This window comes from Microcaecilia unicolor, chromosome 7 (assembly GCF_901765095.1).
Source record: "Microcaecilia unicolor chromosome 7, aMicUni1.1, whole genome shotgun sequence".
Taxonomy (NCBI): Eukaryota; Metazoa; Chordata; class Amphibia; order Gymnophiona; family Siphonopidae; genus Microcaecilia; species Microcaecilia unicolor.
In genome coordinates, this window is record NC_044037.1 from 145114607 (window position 1) to 145136070 (window position 21464).

Consider the following 21464-nt stretch of genomic DNA (forward strand, 5'->3'; position numbering starts at 1 on the left):
CTGGAGTAGTGGGCCCGTTTACAACCTGAAGAAATTTTTGTCGCCCCCCCCCCCTTACATTTCTAGCCATTTGTTCTTCCGCTTGCGCCTTTGCCAGACGTACCTCTCTCTTGGCTTCTTTCAGTTTCATCCGATATTCCTCCCCGTGTTCCTCTTCTTGAGATTTTCTATATTTCTGGAACGCTAACTCTTTAGCCTTTATTTTCTCAGCCACTTGCTTGGAGAACCATATCGGTTTCCTTTTTCTCTTGCTTTTATTTACTCTCCTTACATAAAGGTCTGTGGCCCTATTTATTACTTCCTTGCTTACAACGGACTAGATAGGCTCAGTTCCACTTCTGTCTATTAAACCTTCTTGGGCCACTTTCTCCTTTCTCCAGCCCAGCCTCCCCCCCCCCCCCCCTGAGTCTTACATATTTCTTCCATGGTGATTTTCATTACCCTCCTGCACGAGTCTTGCACCTACACCTGTCTCTTCTGCCCGCTGTCTTCCATCTGCGTGGTCGCTCGTTTGTAAAGCCCTAAGACGTTTTCCCGTCTGACACCGGCGATTCACATAGCCAGCCTTCTGCCAGCGTTGAGGCCTCTCCCTCGGGCGCGTCCCACCTCTAATGCAACTTCCTGTCTCCCACAGAGGTGGGACGCACCTGAGGGAGAGGCCCCGACGCTGGCAGAAGGCTGGCTATGTGAATCGCCGGTGTCAGACGGGAAAACGTCTCAGGGCTTTAAAAACGAGCGACCACACGGATGGGAGACAGTGGGCGGAAGAGACAGGAGGAGTAGGTGGGAGGGGGAAGGAGGCAGAGAAAGCTATTAGTACTGCAGGCATTTGGTGCTTAGGTGCCATCTCTTCTAAAAATCTGTTTGGGGGAGCGACCGCTCCCCCTGCACCCCACAGGTTTGCCTATGCTAGTGGACTCTGACCAAGGTTTTCATTTCACAGGTCAATTTATCAAACAGATGTGGAACTGCTATGGGGTGAAGAGCAAACTGAGCTTTGAATATCACCTAGTGGTTAGTGCAGTGGACTTTGATCCTGGGGAACTGGGTTCGATTCCCACTGCAGCTCCTTGTGACTGTGGGCAAGTCATTTAACCCTCCATTGCCCCCGGTACAAAATAAGTACCTGTATATACAGTGGTGTGCTGGAGCCGGCTCACACCGGCTCGCAAGAGCCGCTTGTTAAATTTTGACAGCTCTTGCGAGCCAGTTGTTGTTGGGGGTGAGCCGGCAACATTGCGGGAGGTAAGCATGGCAGAAGGGCGCCATCACAGGCCATACTTACCTCCCCTGCCGCTCCGAAGCATATCCAACCATGTCCTTCGCCCCCTCCGTCTTTTTTTAATTACCTCCGTCAAAGCGCATGCCATTTAAAGCCCTGCTGCGTGCTGGCCATCTCCAGGCTTCCCCTGCTTGCTTCGGATGATGTTCGTGCCTTAGTCCCGCCTTCATTCTGATGTCATGTCCTTTTTCGCGAAGGCGGGACTAAGGCACGAACATCATCCGAAGCAAGCAGGGGAAGCCTGGAGACGGCCAGCACGCAGCAGGGCTTTAAATGGCGTGCGCTTTGACGGAGGTAATTAAAAAAAGATGGAGGGGAGGGTGGGGGCGAAGGACATCGTTGGACATGCTTTGGAGCGGCAGGGGAGGGAGGAGAATTGCTGGATGGGTAGAGGGGGGCAGGGGAGAGACTTGCTGAGCATGGGTGGGTAGAGGGGGCAGGGGAGAGACTTGCTGGGCATGCGTGGGTAGAGGGGGCAGAGGAGAGACTTGCTGGGCATGGGTGGGTAGAGGGGGGCAGGAGAGAGAGGAGAATTGCTGGGTATGGATGGATAGAGAGGGACAGAGGAGAGAGGAGAGTTTCAGGACATGGATGGAGGGGAGAGCAAGAGAAATTCTGGACATGGATGGAGAGGAGGGAAGGGAGAGAGAAGAAATGCTGGACATGGAGGGAAGGTAGAGGAAGGAGATTAGATGAGGGAAAAGGAAGTGAGGAGAGAAACTGCACATGGATGGAGAAAATAGGCAGAAGCTGGATCCACTGTACAGTCAAGTATGTGGAGGACCAGAAATGAAGAAGAAAGAAAAGAAATAAATGGAAAGGAAGCCCTGGAAACGGAGTCAAGGGAACAGATAGAGAGCAGCAGAATCAGATACTGGACCAGCATGATCAGAGAAACAAAGTCACCAGACAACAAAGGTAGAAAAAAAATAATTTTATTTTCATTATAGTGTTTGGAATATGTCCACTTTGAGAATCAGGTGCTGAACGTTAAAAGTTTATATTTATTTACTTATTTATGGCATTTTATCCCATATTAAACATGAATTAGATTGGAACCTGGGATCATTTAATTTTTTTTTTCCTGGAGAGAGTAATGTGTTGGCCGCCCCCCCCCCCCCCCGGGTATAGCCAGCTCTGCAATTTTTTTGGGGGGGGCGCCGAGGTGGATGGGGGGGGGGGGGCGCCGAGGTGGACCGGGGAGAGAGCCTGTTGTTAAAAATTTACCAGCACACCACTGTGTATATATAAACCGCTTTGAATGTAGTTGCAAAATACCAAGAAACGTGGTATATCACTTCACTTCCCTTATTTTTTCTTACTTTCTGATTAACTCCTACTGAATATTGATCCTTATTTCTTTCTGACAGAAGTAACCAGAGTTTGTATACATGAATCATCATTAAATATATCAAAACTCTTTAAATATCACGCCAAATTCTCTAAAATGTGGTCAGAAATAAACATTACATCAAGCAAGGTTAATGTTGCTTTCTTTCAAGTATACTTACTGATTCAGTTTAAATTCTGCAGAGTCCTAGCTACCAAAAGAGAAAGTACTTACTGATGGTCCTGGGTAGCCTTGTTCGCCTTTCTGGCCAGGTACTCCTGGTTCTCCAGCATTGCCCTAGGAAAAGATATACGATTTAACTGCAATTCGCATACTGAATAAAAATGCAGAAATGCTCACATATAAAAACTAATATTTCTAGAAATGAAATATAAACTTATGCAGACATAGACTATTAGAGTACTTGCTATTCTACATTTTGTAAAAGTACACTTTAGTGGCATATGTTATTGGTATTACATAAATGATAATGAGGGGCATAATCGAACGGCACTGGCCAAATAGCCATCTTCGGGGCCGGCGCTGTAAGTGGGCGGAGCCAAACGTATTTTCAAAAAAGATGGCCAGCCATCTTTTTTTTGCTAATACGGTTGGGACCAGTCAAATGCGAGAGTTCGCCGGGTTTGAGATGGCCGGCATTGGTTTTCGGCCATAATGGAAAATAATGCCGGCGATCTCAAACCCAGCCAAATCCATGGCATTTGGTCGTGGGAGGAGCCAGCATTTGTAGTGCACTGGTCCCCCTGACATGCCAGGACACCAACCAGGCACCCTAGTGGGCACTTCTAAAAACAAATAGCTCCCAGGTGCATAGCTCCCTTACCTTGGGTGCTGAGCCCCCCAAATCCCCCCCAAAACCCACTCCCCACAATTCTACACCATTACCATAGCCCTTATGGGTGAAGGGGGGCACCTACATGTGGGTACAGTGGGTTTTGGGGTTTTTTGGAGGACTCCCATTTACCACCACAAGTGTAACAGGTAGGGGGGGATGGGCCTGGGCCCACCTGTCTAAAGTGCACTGCACCCACTGAAAACTGCTCCAGGGACTTGTATACTGCTATCAGGGAGCTGGGTATGACATTTGAGACTGGCATAGAGGCTGGGAAAAAAGTTTTTTTTTGTTTTTTTTTGGGTGGGAGGGGGTTGGTGACCACTGGGGGAGTAAGGGGAGGTCATCCCCGATTCCCTCTGGTGGTCATTTGGTGAGTTGGGGCTCCTTTTTGAAACTTGGTCGTGAAAAAAAAGGGACCAAGTACAGCCGGCGAAATGCTCTACAAGCCTGGCTTTTATTTTTCATTATTGGGCGAAGCTGGCCATCTCGTGAGCACGCCCCCGTCCCTCCCCCGTCCCGCCTTCACTACCCTACCGACATGCCCCTTGATATTTCGCTGGCTCCACGATGGAAAGCAGTTGAACCCAGCCAAAATCGGCTTTCGATTATACCGATTTGGACGGGTTCAGGAGATCACCGGCCATCTCTCGATTTATGTCAGAAGATGGCCGGCGATCACTTTCGAAAATGAGCTGGACTGTCAAGTAGCAGCAGTAATGCGTCATCCATCCCCCAATGACTGTTTAGAGTCAATGCATTATTGTGGTTAATGGCACATGTTGCTATATCCTGCTTTACATTACTGTGAGAGCTGTGGAGGTGCTTTTTCGATATGACATCTAAATCCAATTTTGGATGCTTTGCAGAAATGACCAAAGATCCAGTAGTAAACATGACCATTTTCAAACCAGAAAAAGTCCAACTTTTTGTTTCAAAAATGGCCATTTGCTAGAAGTATTTGTGCTCAGTGCATCCATCTTTTAGGACCATTTCCGAACTCCCCCCCCCCCCTCCCAAACGGCCAAGGGAAAAAAACGGGGATATATGGGGGCCCAGCATTCTAAGCAGACTGACCACACAGACATCCTAGAAGAACAGTGGGGCATCCTAGGGGGCACTGCAGTGAACTTCACATAAAGGTCCCGGGTACACATCTCACTTGTTACCCCCTTAAATTGTATGGTGAGCCCTCCAAAACCCTACTGTACAGCACTGCAATACACTTTATGCTTGCAGGTGTCACCTATATGTAGGTACAGTAGGTTTTTGGTGAGTTTTAGAGGGCTCACACATTCCACCACAAGTGTACCAGTTAGTGTGGGATATGGGCCTGGGTCTCCTTCTCTACAGTTACTGCACCAACCACTGGACTACTCCAGGGACCTTCTTGCTGCTCTAATAGGACTGAGCATAACATCTGAAGCTGGTATGTACTGTTTCTTTCACAGCTTTGAGGGTTGGGAGGGGGTCAAAGACCACTGGGGGTATACGTGTGTGTGTGTGTGGCACTGGGGGTATACGTGTGTGGGGGTATCATGTCTTAATCCCTCCAATGGTCATTTTAGGGCACCTTTTTGTGACTTAGCCATGACTGAAACAGGTCTACACCAACCCATCTAACTTTTAGACCTGGACATTTTTGCTTTGTTCCATTATGGCAGAAAAAAATATCCAAGTTTTGGTCACACCCAGATGCCGCCCCAGTATGTGTCCTTCTGATTCTGTCTCAAATCCAAGTTTGAAAATCATGATTTATTATTGATACTCTTTTGAAAATGAGCCCCTAAATATATAAACTGCAATATATTTCATGATAAAGGAGGGAGAATTATTCCATATGTAGCTTGTATGAAATCAAAAGGTTCATAGTGATAATTGCCTCTAGGTCCAAATGTGGTTTCCAATTTAATATTTCAGAAATATTCTTCCATTTTTGTTGTGAAAAAATTCATCTAACAAGTCTGACTGGCACCAGTCAGAGCCTGAAGAGAGGGGGACAATAAAGGGAAGCAGGCTAGAAAAGGGCCCCAAGAAAGGAATAAAAACCTAACGAAAACTACCTTTACTTAGAAAGTCAGGACCCAGGAAAGCACTGGGAACTGAAACAAGCAGAAGCCATGGGAGGAGCAGCAGGCAAGAAACAAAACCCAGGAAGTTAGCCAAATATTGAGGCAGCCTGGGCAGAGAAATTATATTAATTTGTTAATTCTGTTTAAGTTTGGTTCAGTCCTGCAAGTGGTAGAATGCCATCTGGTTTTAATTACTCAAATGTCTAGCTTTTGCTAGACTAGAGGTTAGAAAGGTCAGAGAGAAGTAAAACTTTCTTTGTCCCTTTTTGAGTGATGGATTGTTCATAGGTATTATTTACCACATCTGGATGCCATTCTAGCAAGGCATAGTGGACAATCTCAAGGGGATCAGCAAGCAAGCTGTTTTAAAAGGATTAGACTGAACGCTGTTTAGAAGGAGATAGTGTAGATTTAAATAATTCTAGATTTAGATTTTGTCTTATAAGGAATTCTGATTTCTGCTTATTTTAAAATATGTTTTATTCTGTTTAATAAGTCTATTTCTCCCTGTAAAATATCTTTTTAATTCAGTGTCTGACTTTCAAGTGAGATTTGTCTGCAGTTTAAGAGGTCATCATCTGGTTTGAATTATCCATAGTCCTAGCTAGTTCTGTGTATGAAGCTAATAGGTGAAAGAGGTCAGGAAAAGTCAAGTCTTCTCCTTGATGGATTATAGCTAAGTGTAGGACTGGTCTCCTGAAAGTAATAACAAACCATGTCTGTGTGCCATTAAGCAAGACTGGCCCCTTGGCCCCTTAATGAATGCCAGAGTCCAGTTAGCAGTTAGTATGAAGTTGATTGGGAATCTGAGAATTTAATAATAATAAAATGCAGGAGATAGGTGCCACATTGTCTAGTTTGAAAGGCCCCAGGTCATAGGTCAGTTTAGGAAATATCTCAAACCTATGTAACTGATATTTTTGAGTAAATGTGTAGAGATAATTAGTTCAAGACAGGGTAATCAATCTATTCTTTACCATCTGGTGAGAAAGGGGGGCTAGAAGGGTTTAGGACCCTATATAAAGGAGAGCAGAAGCAGCTTACATTAGAGAAGGAGCTGAAGAGAAGGAGAGAGCTAGCGCTGATGTCCTACTTTGTTTGCTGGCAAATAAAGATTTCTCTCTCATTCTGGTGTGTGGTGTTTGACTCCTGAAGTACCACAGATTCTGCTAACAATAGTGGTAATTCCTGCAACAATATAACTTAGGGAATGCAGATATGAATCATGGGAGCTGTACAACACAAACTGACTCCCTGAAGGTAAGCAGAGTAGTCATTAACTGCCCTGCAGATTAAGAAGAGAGTGTGGCTCACTCTGTGCACAAGGCTAGTCCTGCATTAGGAAGCTTCAGGCATCCTGAGAGGGGAGGAACCTGTAGGGCTATTTCCCTGTGAGCCTCACTCTGCTGGTCTCTGCCTGTGTATACAACTATGTCAAGATGGAGTCTGTGAACTAAGACCCTGCACTTCAGTGACCAAGCAGATTCAACTTTCTGTTTGTTGCAGAGCTCTGCTTGTGGTAAATAACTGGCAGGTGTGGAAAAAACTCAAGGATATGCAGTGGGCTACCTGACCCTTGCACCTCCCTGATGAGCTACAGGGGGGGTAGGGCCATGGTGCCAGCGAGTCTGATGAGAGACAGGAATGCATACCACAATGTAACAACTTGAAGATCAAAAAGGTTTTTTCTTGCTCAGGGAAGGAGCTGGACAAGATCCTGATTGGTTGTTGTCTGGTCACCTGGGAATCAGGGGCTAGAGAGCGGAAACCAGAAAAAGAAAGAAAGTAAGACAAGAAAAAGGACAGACAAGAAAAGAAGAAAGGGAGAATTTGTCTGGTTCTACTGGAAGAAGAGTAGCTGGCAAGAAGACCAGCGAGACCTGAAGTGGTCCACAACCTTGTGAACTGACTATCTGAAGAAAGTACCTGTTGGTTCAGCTCTACCGGCCAGAGAGACTGTAATCCTGCATGCTGCAGAGAGCCTGTGCTGTTTCCTAAGATGGGGACTCGCTGTGGAAAACAGCTGGAGTCTAAAGGGAAAAACCTGTGTCCACTTCATCTGAGAGACCACCTAGAGTCAGCTCGGTAAGAATTACAGGGATTTATTTCCTATAGTCGGGGATTAGCTAGTGGGTTCTTACCTCAGCAAAGGCGGGTTAGTCAGAACTTTGTGATCAGGAAGATGTGCTGCTAACTGTATTACTTCATGACCTAGTCAGTATTACTAATCAGGATTGTGTAATAACCTAGTAACCAGTGATATCAGTGTTTTAGTTAGACAATACATTCTACAGTTGCTTATCAGCATAAGGGAGCTACATTTGTACAGCTGAGCTGTAGTGTAGGGTGTATTATTCTATTTTCTTACCTATATAATAAATTAATATATTTCACAGCAGTGACTTTACTTTTATTCCAGTTCTCTCTAACAGAAGAAAAGTTCTGGTGTAGGCCCAGAACAGCCAGGTTCCTTTATAATATATAACCCCTGGACAGAGCTAGGAAGTTGGTTTAGCCAGACTCCTGTAAACAGAACCTGGGAATTACTCATTGGGTAGCTTTGCCCAGAAGAATTATTCACCTATAAATGCTTACCAAACCCAGGACACACACAGCAGCATGCAGAAAAAAGGTGAGATTTGAAGAGAAGCTGACCCCAGGCGCTGACTACAAGAAGCAAGGAAAGACTGAGAAGCTGTTATTTGAATAGAGAGGAGAGGGCTAGGAGCTAATCTAGCTCTGTAGAGATGCATGGGAGTAAAGGCAACTTTAAAGAGAAATTAAAAACCCAGGAGAAGGCTAGGAGATAAATTATTCTTTTAAGAAGTGCTCTGCTTTCACAGAAGAAAGAAGGCTTGGAATAATAGGAGCCAACTTTTTAAAATTATTAGGGGTGCTAAGCCCAGTGGAAATAACCCCTCCCTGGACACATACACAGAGTCGGCACATACACAAGGCTAAGGGAGCTGGAAAGGACTGTAAACTGCACTTTAGAAGTTTGCTATTATGAAGAAGTAAAGGAAAGCAGAAGGTTAAAGGAAGTTTTAAGGTGTGGGAGTTAGCACCTGGGCAAGACAACCTGAAGAAAGGGGGGAAAGCACCAAATGATACAAAAATGCTGAGCATTTTTCTAAGAAGGGATTTTAACTCTAATGTTAAAAAAATCTGTGTGGGAGATTATTGGGGCAGGAAGAACTTGCCCCTTCCCTCTCTCCATATAGAAAATGAAATGCAGATGAAATATTGCTGGGAGAGGGACTTGCACTCTGTTATGTGATTCTAAGGTTACTTCATTTGTGATTTTGGAATTTGTTGTAGGAAGATCCAGCTCTGTACAGTACAGGAATATTACATGTAGGCATTATTGGGGGCTCGAATCTAGTGGAGCTTTAACAAGATCTACTAGAAAGGAATACATGTTGTTAGTTGTTTAGGATAAAGGTAGAAACTTTGTGAATTGTAGTTATCCTCATGTGTGAAAGGGGGTTCTGTGATGTCTGTTAAGTTGAATAAAGAGTTAGCAGCATGTATAAAATTTAGAATGTGGTCGTTTCCTGGGTGGAAAAGAGGTTTTTGAGGCATAGCAACCCAGAATGAAGAGAGGGAAGATTAGGAAGTCAGGGTAACATGCAGAGTTCCCTTTTCAAGACAGCATTTCTCTGGATAGTTTTGGCTACAGAACAGGGAATTCTAGCCCAGGTAGAGGAATGAACCTGGGAATTGACACCAGGGTGGTGACACAAGTTGATGTCTAACAATAAGGCTGATATTCAAAAGGATGTATGTAGCTAGCAGCACACAATACCTCATTTGTCCTTTTTTAAAAGTCACCATCCCCTCCCACATTAAATGAGTAACATTTGGTTATATAAATCACTATAGAGCAATTCTACAACTGGGCGCCTCAATTTGGATATCCCAAAAATGAGTGGTAGGCATCTATTCTGTAATAAAACTTAGGCATCTAGGTCCATTATAGAATATTAGAAGGTACTGGCATGCTTAACATTTAGGTACCAGCACTTACACCAGCCATGGAGCTGGAATAAGTGAAGGTATCAAATGCAACAGGGATGTATATAATTTACAATATTCTTTTAAGTTACATTTGTATCTGAGAGCTTCACCTATGATCTGCCCATGCTCCACCTCTGAATGATCCCATTGCAAATACACAGTATGTAGTTTTTTTAGTTTTAGTGCTTACTGTACTTGCCAGACTGACTAGGCAGGACAGAGTGGTGTACATACTACAAAACATATAGGAAGAAAGAAAAGAGCTCCATTTGCAGAATAGCTTAAGCGGCATACTTGCATATACACGAGTAAGCACACACATACCATGTATGCGCTTACATTCTAAACATTTATGAGTGCAATAGGTGCATAAATGTTAGCTCCTAGTTTATAGAATTGAACTTCATAGGGCCAAAAATTAGCCATTTTAATATGTGAATAGGAGCGATATTCAGCCATTATCCATATATACTATCTGTATAAATATAGCCATACTGGGTCAGAGCAATGGTCCATATAGCCCAGTATCCTTCTTCCAACAGTGTCCAAACCAGGTCACAAGTACCTGGCAGAAACCCAAATAGTAGCAACATTCCATGCCACCAATCCCAGGACAAGCAGTGGCCTACCCCATGTCCATCTCAATAACAGACTATGGACTTTTCCTCCAGGAACTTGTCTAAACCTTTTTTAAATGAAGATACGCTAATCACTGTTACAACATTCTGCGGCAACGAGTTTCAGAGCTTAACTATTCTTTGAGTGAAAAAATATTTCCTCCTATTTGTTCTAAAAGTATTTCCATGTAATTGCATTGAGTGTCCCCTGGGTTTTGTATTATTTGGGGTAGGTATAACATTATCCAGCTTATAATCGAACGAGAAAAACGCCCAAGTTCCGACCTAAATCGGGAGATGGGCGTCTTTCTCACAAAAACAAATAAAGCGGTATAATCGAAAGCCGAACTTTGGACGCTTTCAACTGCACTCCGTCGCGGATGCGGACAAAGTGGACGGGGGCGTGTCGGAGGCGTGGTGAAGGCGGAACTGGGGCGTGGTTATCACCCGAACAGAGATGGGCGCCTTTCGCCGATAATGGATGCGTTTGTAGCTAGAATTTAGGGCACTTTTCCTGGACCCTGTTTTTTCACGAATAAGGCCCCAAAAAGTGCCCTAAATGACCAGATGACCCCCCGAGGGAGTCGGGGATGACCTCCCCTGACTCCCCCAGTGGTCACTAACCCCCTCCCACCACAAAAAAATGATGTTTCACAACTTTTTACTTTCACCCTCAAATGTCATACCCTCCTCCCAAGCAGCAGTATGCAGGTCCCTGGAGCAGTTGTTAGGGGGTGCAGTGGACGTCAGGCAGGTGGACCCAGGCCCATCCCCCCCCTACCTGTTACAATTGTGCTGCTTAATGCTTAGTCGTCCAACCCCCCCAAACCCACTGTACCCACATGTAGGTGCCCCCCTTCACCTCTTAGGGCTATAGTAATGGTGTAGACTTGTGGGCAGTGGGTTTTGAGGGGGATTTGGGGGGCTCAACACCCAAGGGAAGGGTGCTATGCACCTGGGAGCTCTTTTACCTGTTTTTTTGTTTTTGTAAAAGTGCCCCCTAGGGTGCCCGGTTGGTGTCCTGGCATGTGAGGGGGACCAGTGCACTATGAATCCTGGCCCCTCCCACGAACAAATGCCTTGGATTTATTCGTTTTTGAGCTGGGCGATTTCATTTTCCATTATCGCTGAAAAGCAAAAACGCCCAGCTCACACCTTGGCGAATAAACCATGGGCGTCTATTTTTTTATGAAAATACGGTTCACTCCGCCCCTTCACGGACCCATTCTCGGAGATTAACGCCCATGGAGATAGGCGTTTCTGTTCCATTATGCCCCTCTACGGCCCTTATTATAGAAGCTGTGTTTGTGATTTACAAATGTAAATACCAGCATTTACACATGTATATTGACTAATTGTTGAAAACCCAATTTTAGAAAGCTGGATTTACACGTGTAAATCTGCAATACGTACATATGGCAAGGGGGTATGGTTTCAGAGGGGGAATGCAAGTTTATGAACGCCATGAAAAATGTCAGTTTTTGAGCCATTCCTGGGTATGTATAGGTTTTAGAAAAGTGCTCATTTGTGGCAACACTCTATAGGAGGGATTAGGGGAGGTTGCCCCCTTAATCATCTAATTCCCTCCCTCCCCCCTCAACAAAATGATTGTGCCAAATCATTGAGGGCTCTGTACTTAATTGGGAGCATTTACAATGTGCAGGTTTCCAAAATGGTACACATACAGGTCTATGTACTGACACTTAAATGTTTAGATTATAAAATACCAACTTACACATGTAAGTGCCCTTCAATGTATATGTTACCTAGCTGAATCCATTGATGGTTTAGACATTGAAAATTGTAAAATGATTATTCCTGCTGCATGTAACTGGTGCATATAATGTGCATTCCTGCATGTATTTTATATAAGGCTCTACGTTAGCAGATCCTTTTCTATAATACTACTGGAATTTGACATGTCCTGACCTAGACATCTCAATTCTGATTTCCGCATTCTATCTAGAATGGGGCTGCACATGTTTATGTTTGTTTAATTTGATATACTACATACCAATTCAGGATAAGCAATACAAAATGGGGCAGACATCTAGAGATCTAAAGAAGCTTCAGAATTTACCCAAGCCTCTATGCCATGACCTTCCAGGAGTGTGGCAAAAGAGTAGGGTGGGTTAATGGTTATGTGCCAGCCTAAAGAAATGGGTCCTGGACCACTTTTCAAACTATTTGTGGAAGACTTTATCCTAGGGTGAATAGAAAGATGGTTCCACTAGTTAGCCACAACTTTAAAGGCTAACTAGTGGATTCAAATCAAATTTTATTTTACAGGGGGATCACTGGTGATGATATGACTACACTAGCCACATAAAGAATGAGAAGGCTCACAAGAATAGGTGGAGGGGCATAATTGAACGAAAACGTCTATCTCCATGGGCGTTTATCTCCGAGAACGGGTCCGTGAAGGGGCGGACCGAACCGTATTTTCGAAAAAAATAGACGTCCATGTTTTATTCGACAATTTGTGAGCTGGGTGTTTTTGTTTTTCAGCGATAATGGAAAATAAAAGCGCCCAGCTCAAAAACGAATAAATCCAAGGCATTTGTTCGTGGGAGGGGCCAGGATTCGTAGTGCACTGGTCCCCCTCACATGCCAGGACACCAACCGGGCACCCTAGGGGGCACTTTTACAAAAAAAAAAAAAAGGTAAAAGAGCTCCCAGGTGCATAGCACCCTTCCCCCTCAAAACCCACTGCCTACAAGTCTACACCATTACTATAGCCCTAAGGGGTGAAGGGGGGCACCTACATGTGGGTAGAGTGGGTTTGGGGAGGTTGGACGATTAAGTATTAAGCAGCACAATTGTAACAGGTAGGGGGGGATGGGCCTGAAGTCCACTGCGCCCCCTAACAACTGCTCCAGGGACCTGCATACTGCTGCCAGGGAGGTGGGTATGACATTTGAGGGTGAAAATAAAAAGTTGTGAAACATCATTTTTTGTGGTGGGAGGGGGTTAGTGGCCACTGAGGGAGTCAGGGGAGGTCATCCCCGATTCCCTCTGGGGATAATCTGGTCATTTAGGGCACTTTTTGGGGCCTTATTCGTGAAACAGGGTCCAGGAAAAGTGCCCTAAATTATAGCTACAAACGCATATTTTTTTTCCATTATCGGCGAAAGGCGCCCATCTCTCCTCGGCCGATAACCACGCCCCAGTTCCACCTTCGCCATGCCTCCAACACGCCCCCGTCAACTTTGTACGCTTCCGCGATGGAGTGCAGTTGAAAACATCCAAAATCGGCTTTCCATTATACCGATTTATTCGTTTTTGTGAGATAAACGTCTATCTCCCGATTTGGGTCGAAATCTAGGCGTTTTTCTTTTTCAATTATAAGGTGGATAGTCTCCCAAAGTAGTAGATATGCTGTGTTAGAATCAGGACTTTGAAATAAGTTTTGAATTCCACTGAGAACTAGTACTGGCCCCTCAATAAAGGCATAATTTTTAGTCCCAGTAAGGACTCTGACAACTGTGTTATGGCTCAGTTGCAGGGATTCACATTTAATATTGGAGATCCTAAGGCCCTGATAAAGGGAATAAACAAAGGAAACAAAGGTTCCCACAATACCAAAGTCAAACTACACAAAAAGGAACCAATGATGAGATTCCAAATGTACTAATAAAAACAAATACAATTTATTCAGTTTTACCCAGAAAAATAACAGCAATTTATTCAAACATACTCAACACAGCCATGTTTCAGTGTACAACCACCTGCCTCATAGGAAACAATCAGGGAATTAATTCAAATACCTTCTGAATAAATTCAGTAGGTGTTGTCATATGAAATACAAGACCAGTCTTGCATTGGAAATTGATCCTTAAATCACAGCAAAACACTGAATGTTCTTTTCCAAAACAGAGTTCTTTTTTTGTTCAGGCGGAATCTCATCATTGGTTGCTTCTTGTGTTGATTTGCTGGTTCTTGTACAGATACCACTACTGAATATGCAATCTATATGCGGATATATTTCTGAAATAATTGCTATATTCTGTTGATGAAAATAATATGGAATGCAGAAATTTGTGGTTTGGTTTGCAAATGCTCAGTCTTGGTCCTGGCTGGTGCTGCAGCGTTTAATAAGTACACGTGTAACCAGGGGCAGTGGAATGCCTTTGTGTTTGGGGATACTCAAGCTACTACTACTTATCCTTTCTATAGTACTATTAGATGTACACAGAGAAAAAAATGACAGGTTTTAGTAGTTTGTTGGATATGTGCAGAGAGAGAGAGAAGTCAAAAATGATCCCAAGGTTATGAGCTGATGAGACAGGGAGAATGAGAGTCCAGCTTATTTTCGAAAGAGATCGCCGGCCATCTTCCGACACAAATCGGGAGATGGCCGGCGATCTCCTGAATCTGGCCAAATTGGTATAATGAAAAGCTGATTTTGGCCGGCTGCAACTGCTTTCTGTCGCGGAGCCAGCGAAAGTTCAAGGGGGTGTGTCGGCACAGTAGCAAAGGCAGGATGGGGGCGTGCGTTGAGATGGCCGGCTTCGCTCGATAATGGAAAAAAGAAAGCCGTCCGTAACGAGAATTTGGTCCACTTTATTTGGTCCCTTTATTTTCAGGTCCAAGTCCCAAAAAAGTGCCCGAACTGACCAGATGACCACTGGAGAGAATCGGGGATCACCTCCCCTGACTCCCCCAGTGGTCACTAACCCCCTCCCACCCTCAAAAAAACAACTTTAAAAACTTTTTTTGCCAGCCTCAAATGTCATACCCAGCTCCCTGACAGCAGTATACAGGTCCCTGGAGCAGTTGTGGTGGGTGCAGTGGACTTCAGGCAGGCGGACCCAGGCCCACCCCCCCCCCCACCTGTTACACTTGTGGTGGAAAATGTGAGCCCTTCAAAACCCACCTGATACCCACTGTACCCACATGTAGGTGCCCCCTTCACTCCTTAGGGCTATGGTAGTGGTGTATAGTTGTGGGGAGTGGGTTTTGGAGGGGGGGTGGGGGGGTTGGAGGGGGGGGCTCAGCACACAAGGTAAGGGAGCTATGCACCTGGGAGCAATTTTTGAAGTCCACTGCAGTGCCCCCTAGGGTGCCCGGTTGGTGTCCTAGCATGTCAGTGGTGCCAGTGGACTACAAATGCTGGTTCCTCCCACGACCAATAGGCTTGCATTTCACCGGGTTTGAGATGGCTGGGCCTAGTTTCCATTATGGCTAAAAATCAAACCCGGCCATCTCTAAACCCGGCCATGTCAACATTCGACCTAAATGTTGAGATTTAGCCGGTGCCAACCGTATTATCGAAGGAAAAGATGGCCAGCTATCTTTTTCGAAAATACGGTTGGCTCTGCCCATTTACAGAGATGGCCGACGCTGTTCGATTATGCCCCTCAGTGTTATCCAAAGAGATAGAGAGTGGGGGAGGAGGAGAGGTGGGCTTAGGGGGAAAGATAAGAAGCTTGGTCTTGGCCATGTTTAGTTTCTGATGGCAGTGAAACATCCAGGCAGTAATGTCAGATAGGCAGGCTGAGACTTGGGTCAGGATTCGTGGCGTGGAAAGGTAGATTTTGGAGTCATCAGCATAAAAATGATATTGAAAACCATGGGAGGAGATATAAATCGAGAAGGATGAGGAAAGAATGGAGACCTTTGGATCTGGCCAGGAACAGGTCATTGGAGACTTTAGCAAGGACTGTTTCAGTTGAATGTAGAAGGCGAAAGCCAGATTGAAGTGGATCAAGAATAGCTTGAGATGAAAGAAAGTCAAGACAATGGCAGAGAACAGCACATTCAAGTAGACTGGATAAGAAGTACATAAGTACCGCAATACTGGTAAAAGACCAAGGGTGCATCAAGCCCAGCATCCTGTCTCTGACAACGGCCAATCCAGGCTTCAAGAACCCAGCAAACCCCCCCCCCCCCCCAAAAAAAAAAAAAAAAAAAATTAATAATGTTCAATGGACTTTTCCCTCAGGAATCTGTCCAAACCCCCTTTAAATTCCGTAAGGCCAGCTGCTGTCACTACATTCTCCGGCAACGAGTTCCAGGGAGGAGGGAGATGGGGCAATAGTTGGAAGGGCAGGTAGGGTCCAAGGAAGGTTTTTTGAGGAGTGGTGTAACTATGGCATGTTTGAAGGCATCAGGAACAGTTGCAGTGGACAGCAGAAGATTAAGAATATGACAGAAAGGATAACAGTAGGAGAGATAATGCTGAGCAGATAGGATCAGAGGAACAGGTCGGGGACGCCCAAATCTCAACATTTAGGTCGACCTTAGAGATGGTCGACCTAAATGTTGAGATGGTCGACCTTAGTGATGGTTATCCATGGTTTTCGGCCATAATGGAAACCGAGGACACCCATCTTAAAAACGACCAAATCCAAGCCCTTTGGTCGTGGGAGGAGCCAGCATTCGTAGTGCACTGGTCCTCCTCACATGCCAGGACACCAACCGGGCACTGCAGTGAACTTCACAAATTGCTCCCAGGTGCATAGCTCCCTTACCTTGGAAGCTGAGCCCCCTAAATCCCCCCTAAAACCCACTTCCCACAACTGTACACCACTACCATAGCCCTTAGGGATGAAGGGGGGGCACCTACATGTGGGTACAGTGGGTTTTGGAGGGCTCACATTTACCACCACAAGTGTAACAGGTGGGGGGGGGGGGGGCCTGGGTCCGCCTGCCTGAAGTGCACTGCGCCCACTAAAAACTGCTCCAGGGACCTGCATACTGCTGTGATGGAGTTGGGTACGACATTTGAGGCTGGCATAGAGGCTGAAGAAAATGTTTAAATCTTTTTTAGGGTGGGAGGGGGTTGGTGACTACTGGGGGAGTAAGGGGAGGTCATCCCCGATTCCCTCCAGTGGTCATCTGGTCAGTTCGGACACCTTTTCGAGGCTTGGTTGTGAAAAAAAGGGACCAAGTAAAGTCGACCAAATGCTCGTCAGGGACGCCCTTCTTTTTTCCATTATCGGCCAAGGACGCCCATCTCTTAACCACATCCCCGTCCCGCCTTCGGTACACTGCCGACACCCCCCCCCCCCCCCCCCCGTGAACTTTGGTCGTCTCTGCGACGGAAAGCAGTTGAGTACGCAAAGAAAATCGGCTTTCGATTATGCCGATTTGGGCGACCTCGGGAGAAGGACGCCCATCTCCCGATTTGTGTCAGAAGAAGGGCGTCCTTCCCTTTCGAAAATAAGCTAGATTGTGGTGTGACCTGCATGATTAGGGTGACAGCTGATTTGGAGGACCAGGATTGGGACTGATATCTCCAGCAGAGAGCATGAGAGTATGGAGAAGAATAGGAGAGGCATGATGACAGTGACAAACATTAGATGCACTGGAGATGGTTCAATGAAAGGAAGAAAATGTTGAAGTTTGAGAGCTGAGAATAAGGGAGAAGACAAAAGGGATGGTGAAGTGTATGAAAGCAGAAGGTGGGTAATGTGGTCCTGAGGTAGGCAGTGGTTTCAGATGGAGAAAGAGATTGGGAAAGTCAGTATCAAGAAGAGACACTGTACTGGAGCCACTGGAAATAGGAGAAAGGAAAATAAGAACCTCTAGAGATAAAATGTTTTGCATGCATAACCGTGCTTGGCACCTAGAGCAGAAGCCCCATGTGGATTGGGGTGGACCTGGGAGTCACCCAGGAGAATGCCGGGAGGAATACGCAGATGGACAGCAATAACTCCACAGCACCTGGTAGGTGGCCAGTGGGAGCTCTGGTCACCTGGAGCAGAGGCCCTAAGTGGATTACCACAGAGAATGCTGGAAGAAATATGCAGTTGGGCCCCAACCCTAGCTGTACCCCAGCCCCACTCCTACCCTTTCCCTACCATCCCATATTTCCCCCATGATATCTAGTATCTATCTTCTTCCTTCCCTTCCACTCAACCTCCCTCCCAAAAAGTGTCCAGCATTTTTTCATTCCCTATTCCCTTCCCCCATAGTCTTCACTATCCCTCTCCTTTCTTTCTTCCCTCCCTCTTCAGCATCTCTCTTCTTCCCTCCCCCCCCCCCCCCCCCCCACCATGGTCTCCAGCATCTCTCTACAATCCTTCCACTCTCCCCTCTTCAGCATCTCTCTCCTTCTTTCCCCACTTCCCCCCTTCAGGATCTCTCACCTTCCCTCCCCTCCATGGTCTCCAGCGTTTCTCTCCTCCCCCATCCCTCATCTTCAGCATGTTTCTCCTTCTCTCCCCTCTCTTCAGCGTTTCTCTCCTTCCCTGCTGCTGTCACAAGGTGTTTATGTTTTTACCTTGCTTTCCCCTGATGGAGACTCTACCATCAAGATAAGAGGCATTGCACAGCCATCTGGTTTGAAACCTTGTACATCTGAGCATGCTCAAGAGATGGAAGCTGGCTGGCCTGGAGCATGTGCAGATGCTCAAGGCCCCACGCTGACAGCCAGGCAACCCCTCTTATCCAGATGGCAGAGTCACTGCCCCAGGAAAGCAAGGAAATAAAAATTAACATCTCACGAGGAGAAAGACAGGAAAGGAAAATTTTAAGAGTGCCAAGGCACTTGTGGCTCCCCTCCTCCCCTTCCGACACCTATGCATGTAACCCTATAATCAAGACAAATTTAACAAAGAAAAACTTACCCTTCGACCTCTATTCCCCTTTGGTCCTGGTTCTCCATCTCCTGACCGATCGCCACTTGCACCCTTTAAAGGAAAGAAAGTTACCATCTCAATCACAAGACTGGCAGTGTATAAAACCTACTAGGTGCAACGTACAGAACAATGTGGTTGCTTACAAAATCTGTCAGTACTTTAGCATGCAGATTTTGTACCAGTTCTCAAAGAAGTAGGTTCTTTCCCCTTAAAAACAGCCTAGGGAAAAATTACCCAGAATTTTGTACCTATTTTGTCTCTATGAATACATCCACATTCATATTCAAAACTATGCTTGATATAATATTTCCCACTCTAACCCTACCCTCAGGAATGTTTTGACACATCTGAGATAAATTTATGCATGTTGTTTCAAAATGAATGTAATTCTTCTCATGGGAAGGAGCATAATTTTTAGATGATTTACATAGGTATGCAGCCATTTAATGATACAAGTGCTTCCCAATCTTTGTGTAGTTGTGATCCCATTACTGCGGTCTAATAAAATTGTGTGACTCCCTGAAGATGCAGAATAATGATACACCTATGGAGAGCCCACCTAGATAGTGACCCCAAAGGCAGGTCACTATCTAGGTCACAGTTTGGGGAGCTCTGGTGTAACTGGTTTTGAAAATTGCCCTGTCGGGTGCATTAACACACTTAAATCTGTGCTGTAAAATTACTTTCTTACCTTTGGTCCTGAATATCCAGGGAAACCCATTTCTCCCTGAAATAAAAAAAATAAATGATTAGATTTGTAAGAATATCTAAGCATGAGAAGTAAGAATCAGAATAAAAGTGTATGCAAACATATACTAGCAATTTAACTCCATGGTTTAAACTTCTATCCTAGTGCATTCAAGTCTTTTTACACTTTTCTAAGACCAAAATACATGTTGAAGAAAATGGGAAAACAAGGAATGAAATAAAAGCGCATGAAGATTTGACGAAAATAGCAATTTACCAGAATAAAATATTTTTACTTCCATAGCATGCATACTTCTTAGGGGAATCTTGAGGTTGGGAAAGTAAAAACGAAATTTGAAAGTGCGAAACCCCTCCGCGAAAAATTCCACTGGCTTCCAATCAAAGAACGAGTGGAGGCGCATTTTCGATCGGGGACGCCCATCTCTAAGGGCGCCCATCTTCGAGGACGGTGCCACGAAGGGGCGGGGCCAACCGTATTTTCAAAACGAGATGGGCATCCATCTTTCATTTCGATAATACGGTTGGGGGGGGCGCCCAAATCGCGACCTAAATGCTGAGATTGCCGGATTTAAAGATGGGCGCCCTTGATTTTCCCCCATAATGGAAACCGATGGCGCCCATCTCAAAAACGAATAAATCCAAGGCATTTGGTCATGGGAGGGGCCAGGATTTGTAGTACACTGGTCCCCCTCACATGCCAGGACACCAATCAGGCACCCTAGGGGGCACTACAGTGGACTTTGCAAATTGCTCCCAGGTACATAGCTCCCTTACCTTGGGTGCTGAGCCCCTCGAAACTCCCCCCGAACCCACTCCCCACAGCTATACACCACTACCGTAGCCCTAAGGGGGGAAGGGGGGCACCTACATGTGGGTACAGTGGATTTCGGCTGGGTTTTGGAGGGCTCCCATTTTCCACCACAAGTGGAACAGGTAGGGGGGGATGGGCCTGGGTCCACCTGCCTGAAGTCCACCACCCACTAAAACTGCTCCAGGGACCTGTATACTGCTGTCATGGACCTGAGTATGACATTTGAGGCTGGCATAGAGGCTGGCAAAAAAAGTTTTTAAAGTTGTGTTTTTTGAGGGTGGGAGGGGGTTAGTGACCACTGGGGGAGTCAGGGGAGGTGATCCCCGATTCCATCCGGTGGTCATCTGGTCAGTTCGGGCACTTTTTTGGGACTTGGACCTGAAAAAAAAGGGACCAAATAAAGTGGACCAAATTCTCGCCATGGATGTCCTTTTTTCCATTATCGGCCGAGGGTACCCATCTCTTAACCACGTCCCGGCACGCCCCTGTCCCGCCTTAGCTACCCTTCCAACACGCCCCTGGGAACTTCGGCTGTCCCGGCGACGGAAAGCAGTTGGGGACGCCCAAAATTGGCTTTCGATTATGCCGACTCTGGCGCCCCTGAGAGAAGGACGCCCATCTCCTGATTTGTGTCGAAAGATGGGCATCCTTCTCTTTTGAAAATAAGCTGGATAGCCTTCAAAATCTGTACAATGACTCACAAAATTATCTACGGTGATGCACCGGGATGCATGACTGACTTAAAATTGACCTACCAATCAGAAATACGTCTAAATCAACACACTCGTACTTAAATCTACACTACCCACGATGCAGTGGACTCAAATATAAATCTACCTACACATCCAGCTTTTCTTATATCAGCGCACAACTATGGAACGCACTGCCAAAAGCCCTGAAAACCATGTACGACCACATAAACTTCAGAAAAACACTAAAAACTCACTTGTTTAAAAAGGCATATCCTACTGATCCAACATAATTAAAAGACCGAAATGGATACTACACAACGCTTCCGCTGAACGAATCTTTTATGTGGACCTTACACATGAACCTATCCTACCACAACATCTCTTTGTATTTGTTCACCCCGGAGCCTGTAAACATCTCTCCGGCGCTATGTAAGCCACATTGAGCCTGCAAATAGGTGGGAAAATGTGGGATACAAATGTAACAAATAAATAAATAA

At 45.5% G+C, this 21464-nt stretch overlaps 1 protein-coding gene across 1 annotated transcript in view; it reads right to left on the bottom strand.

Annotated features, from left to right (window-relative positions):
- The window catches only part of COL6A3 (collagen type VI alpha 3 chain), a 722910-nt gene that overhangs the window by 178789 nt on the left and 522657 nt on the right, over nt 1-21464 (bottom strand). Inside the window, 3 exon segments of the mRNA XM_030209050.1 lie at nt 2847-2909; nt 18745-18807; nt 19448-19483. Coding sequence (XP_030064910.1) covers nt 2847-2909; nt 18745-18807; nt 19448-19483 — 162 coding nt within the window.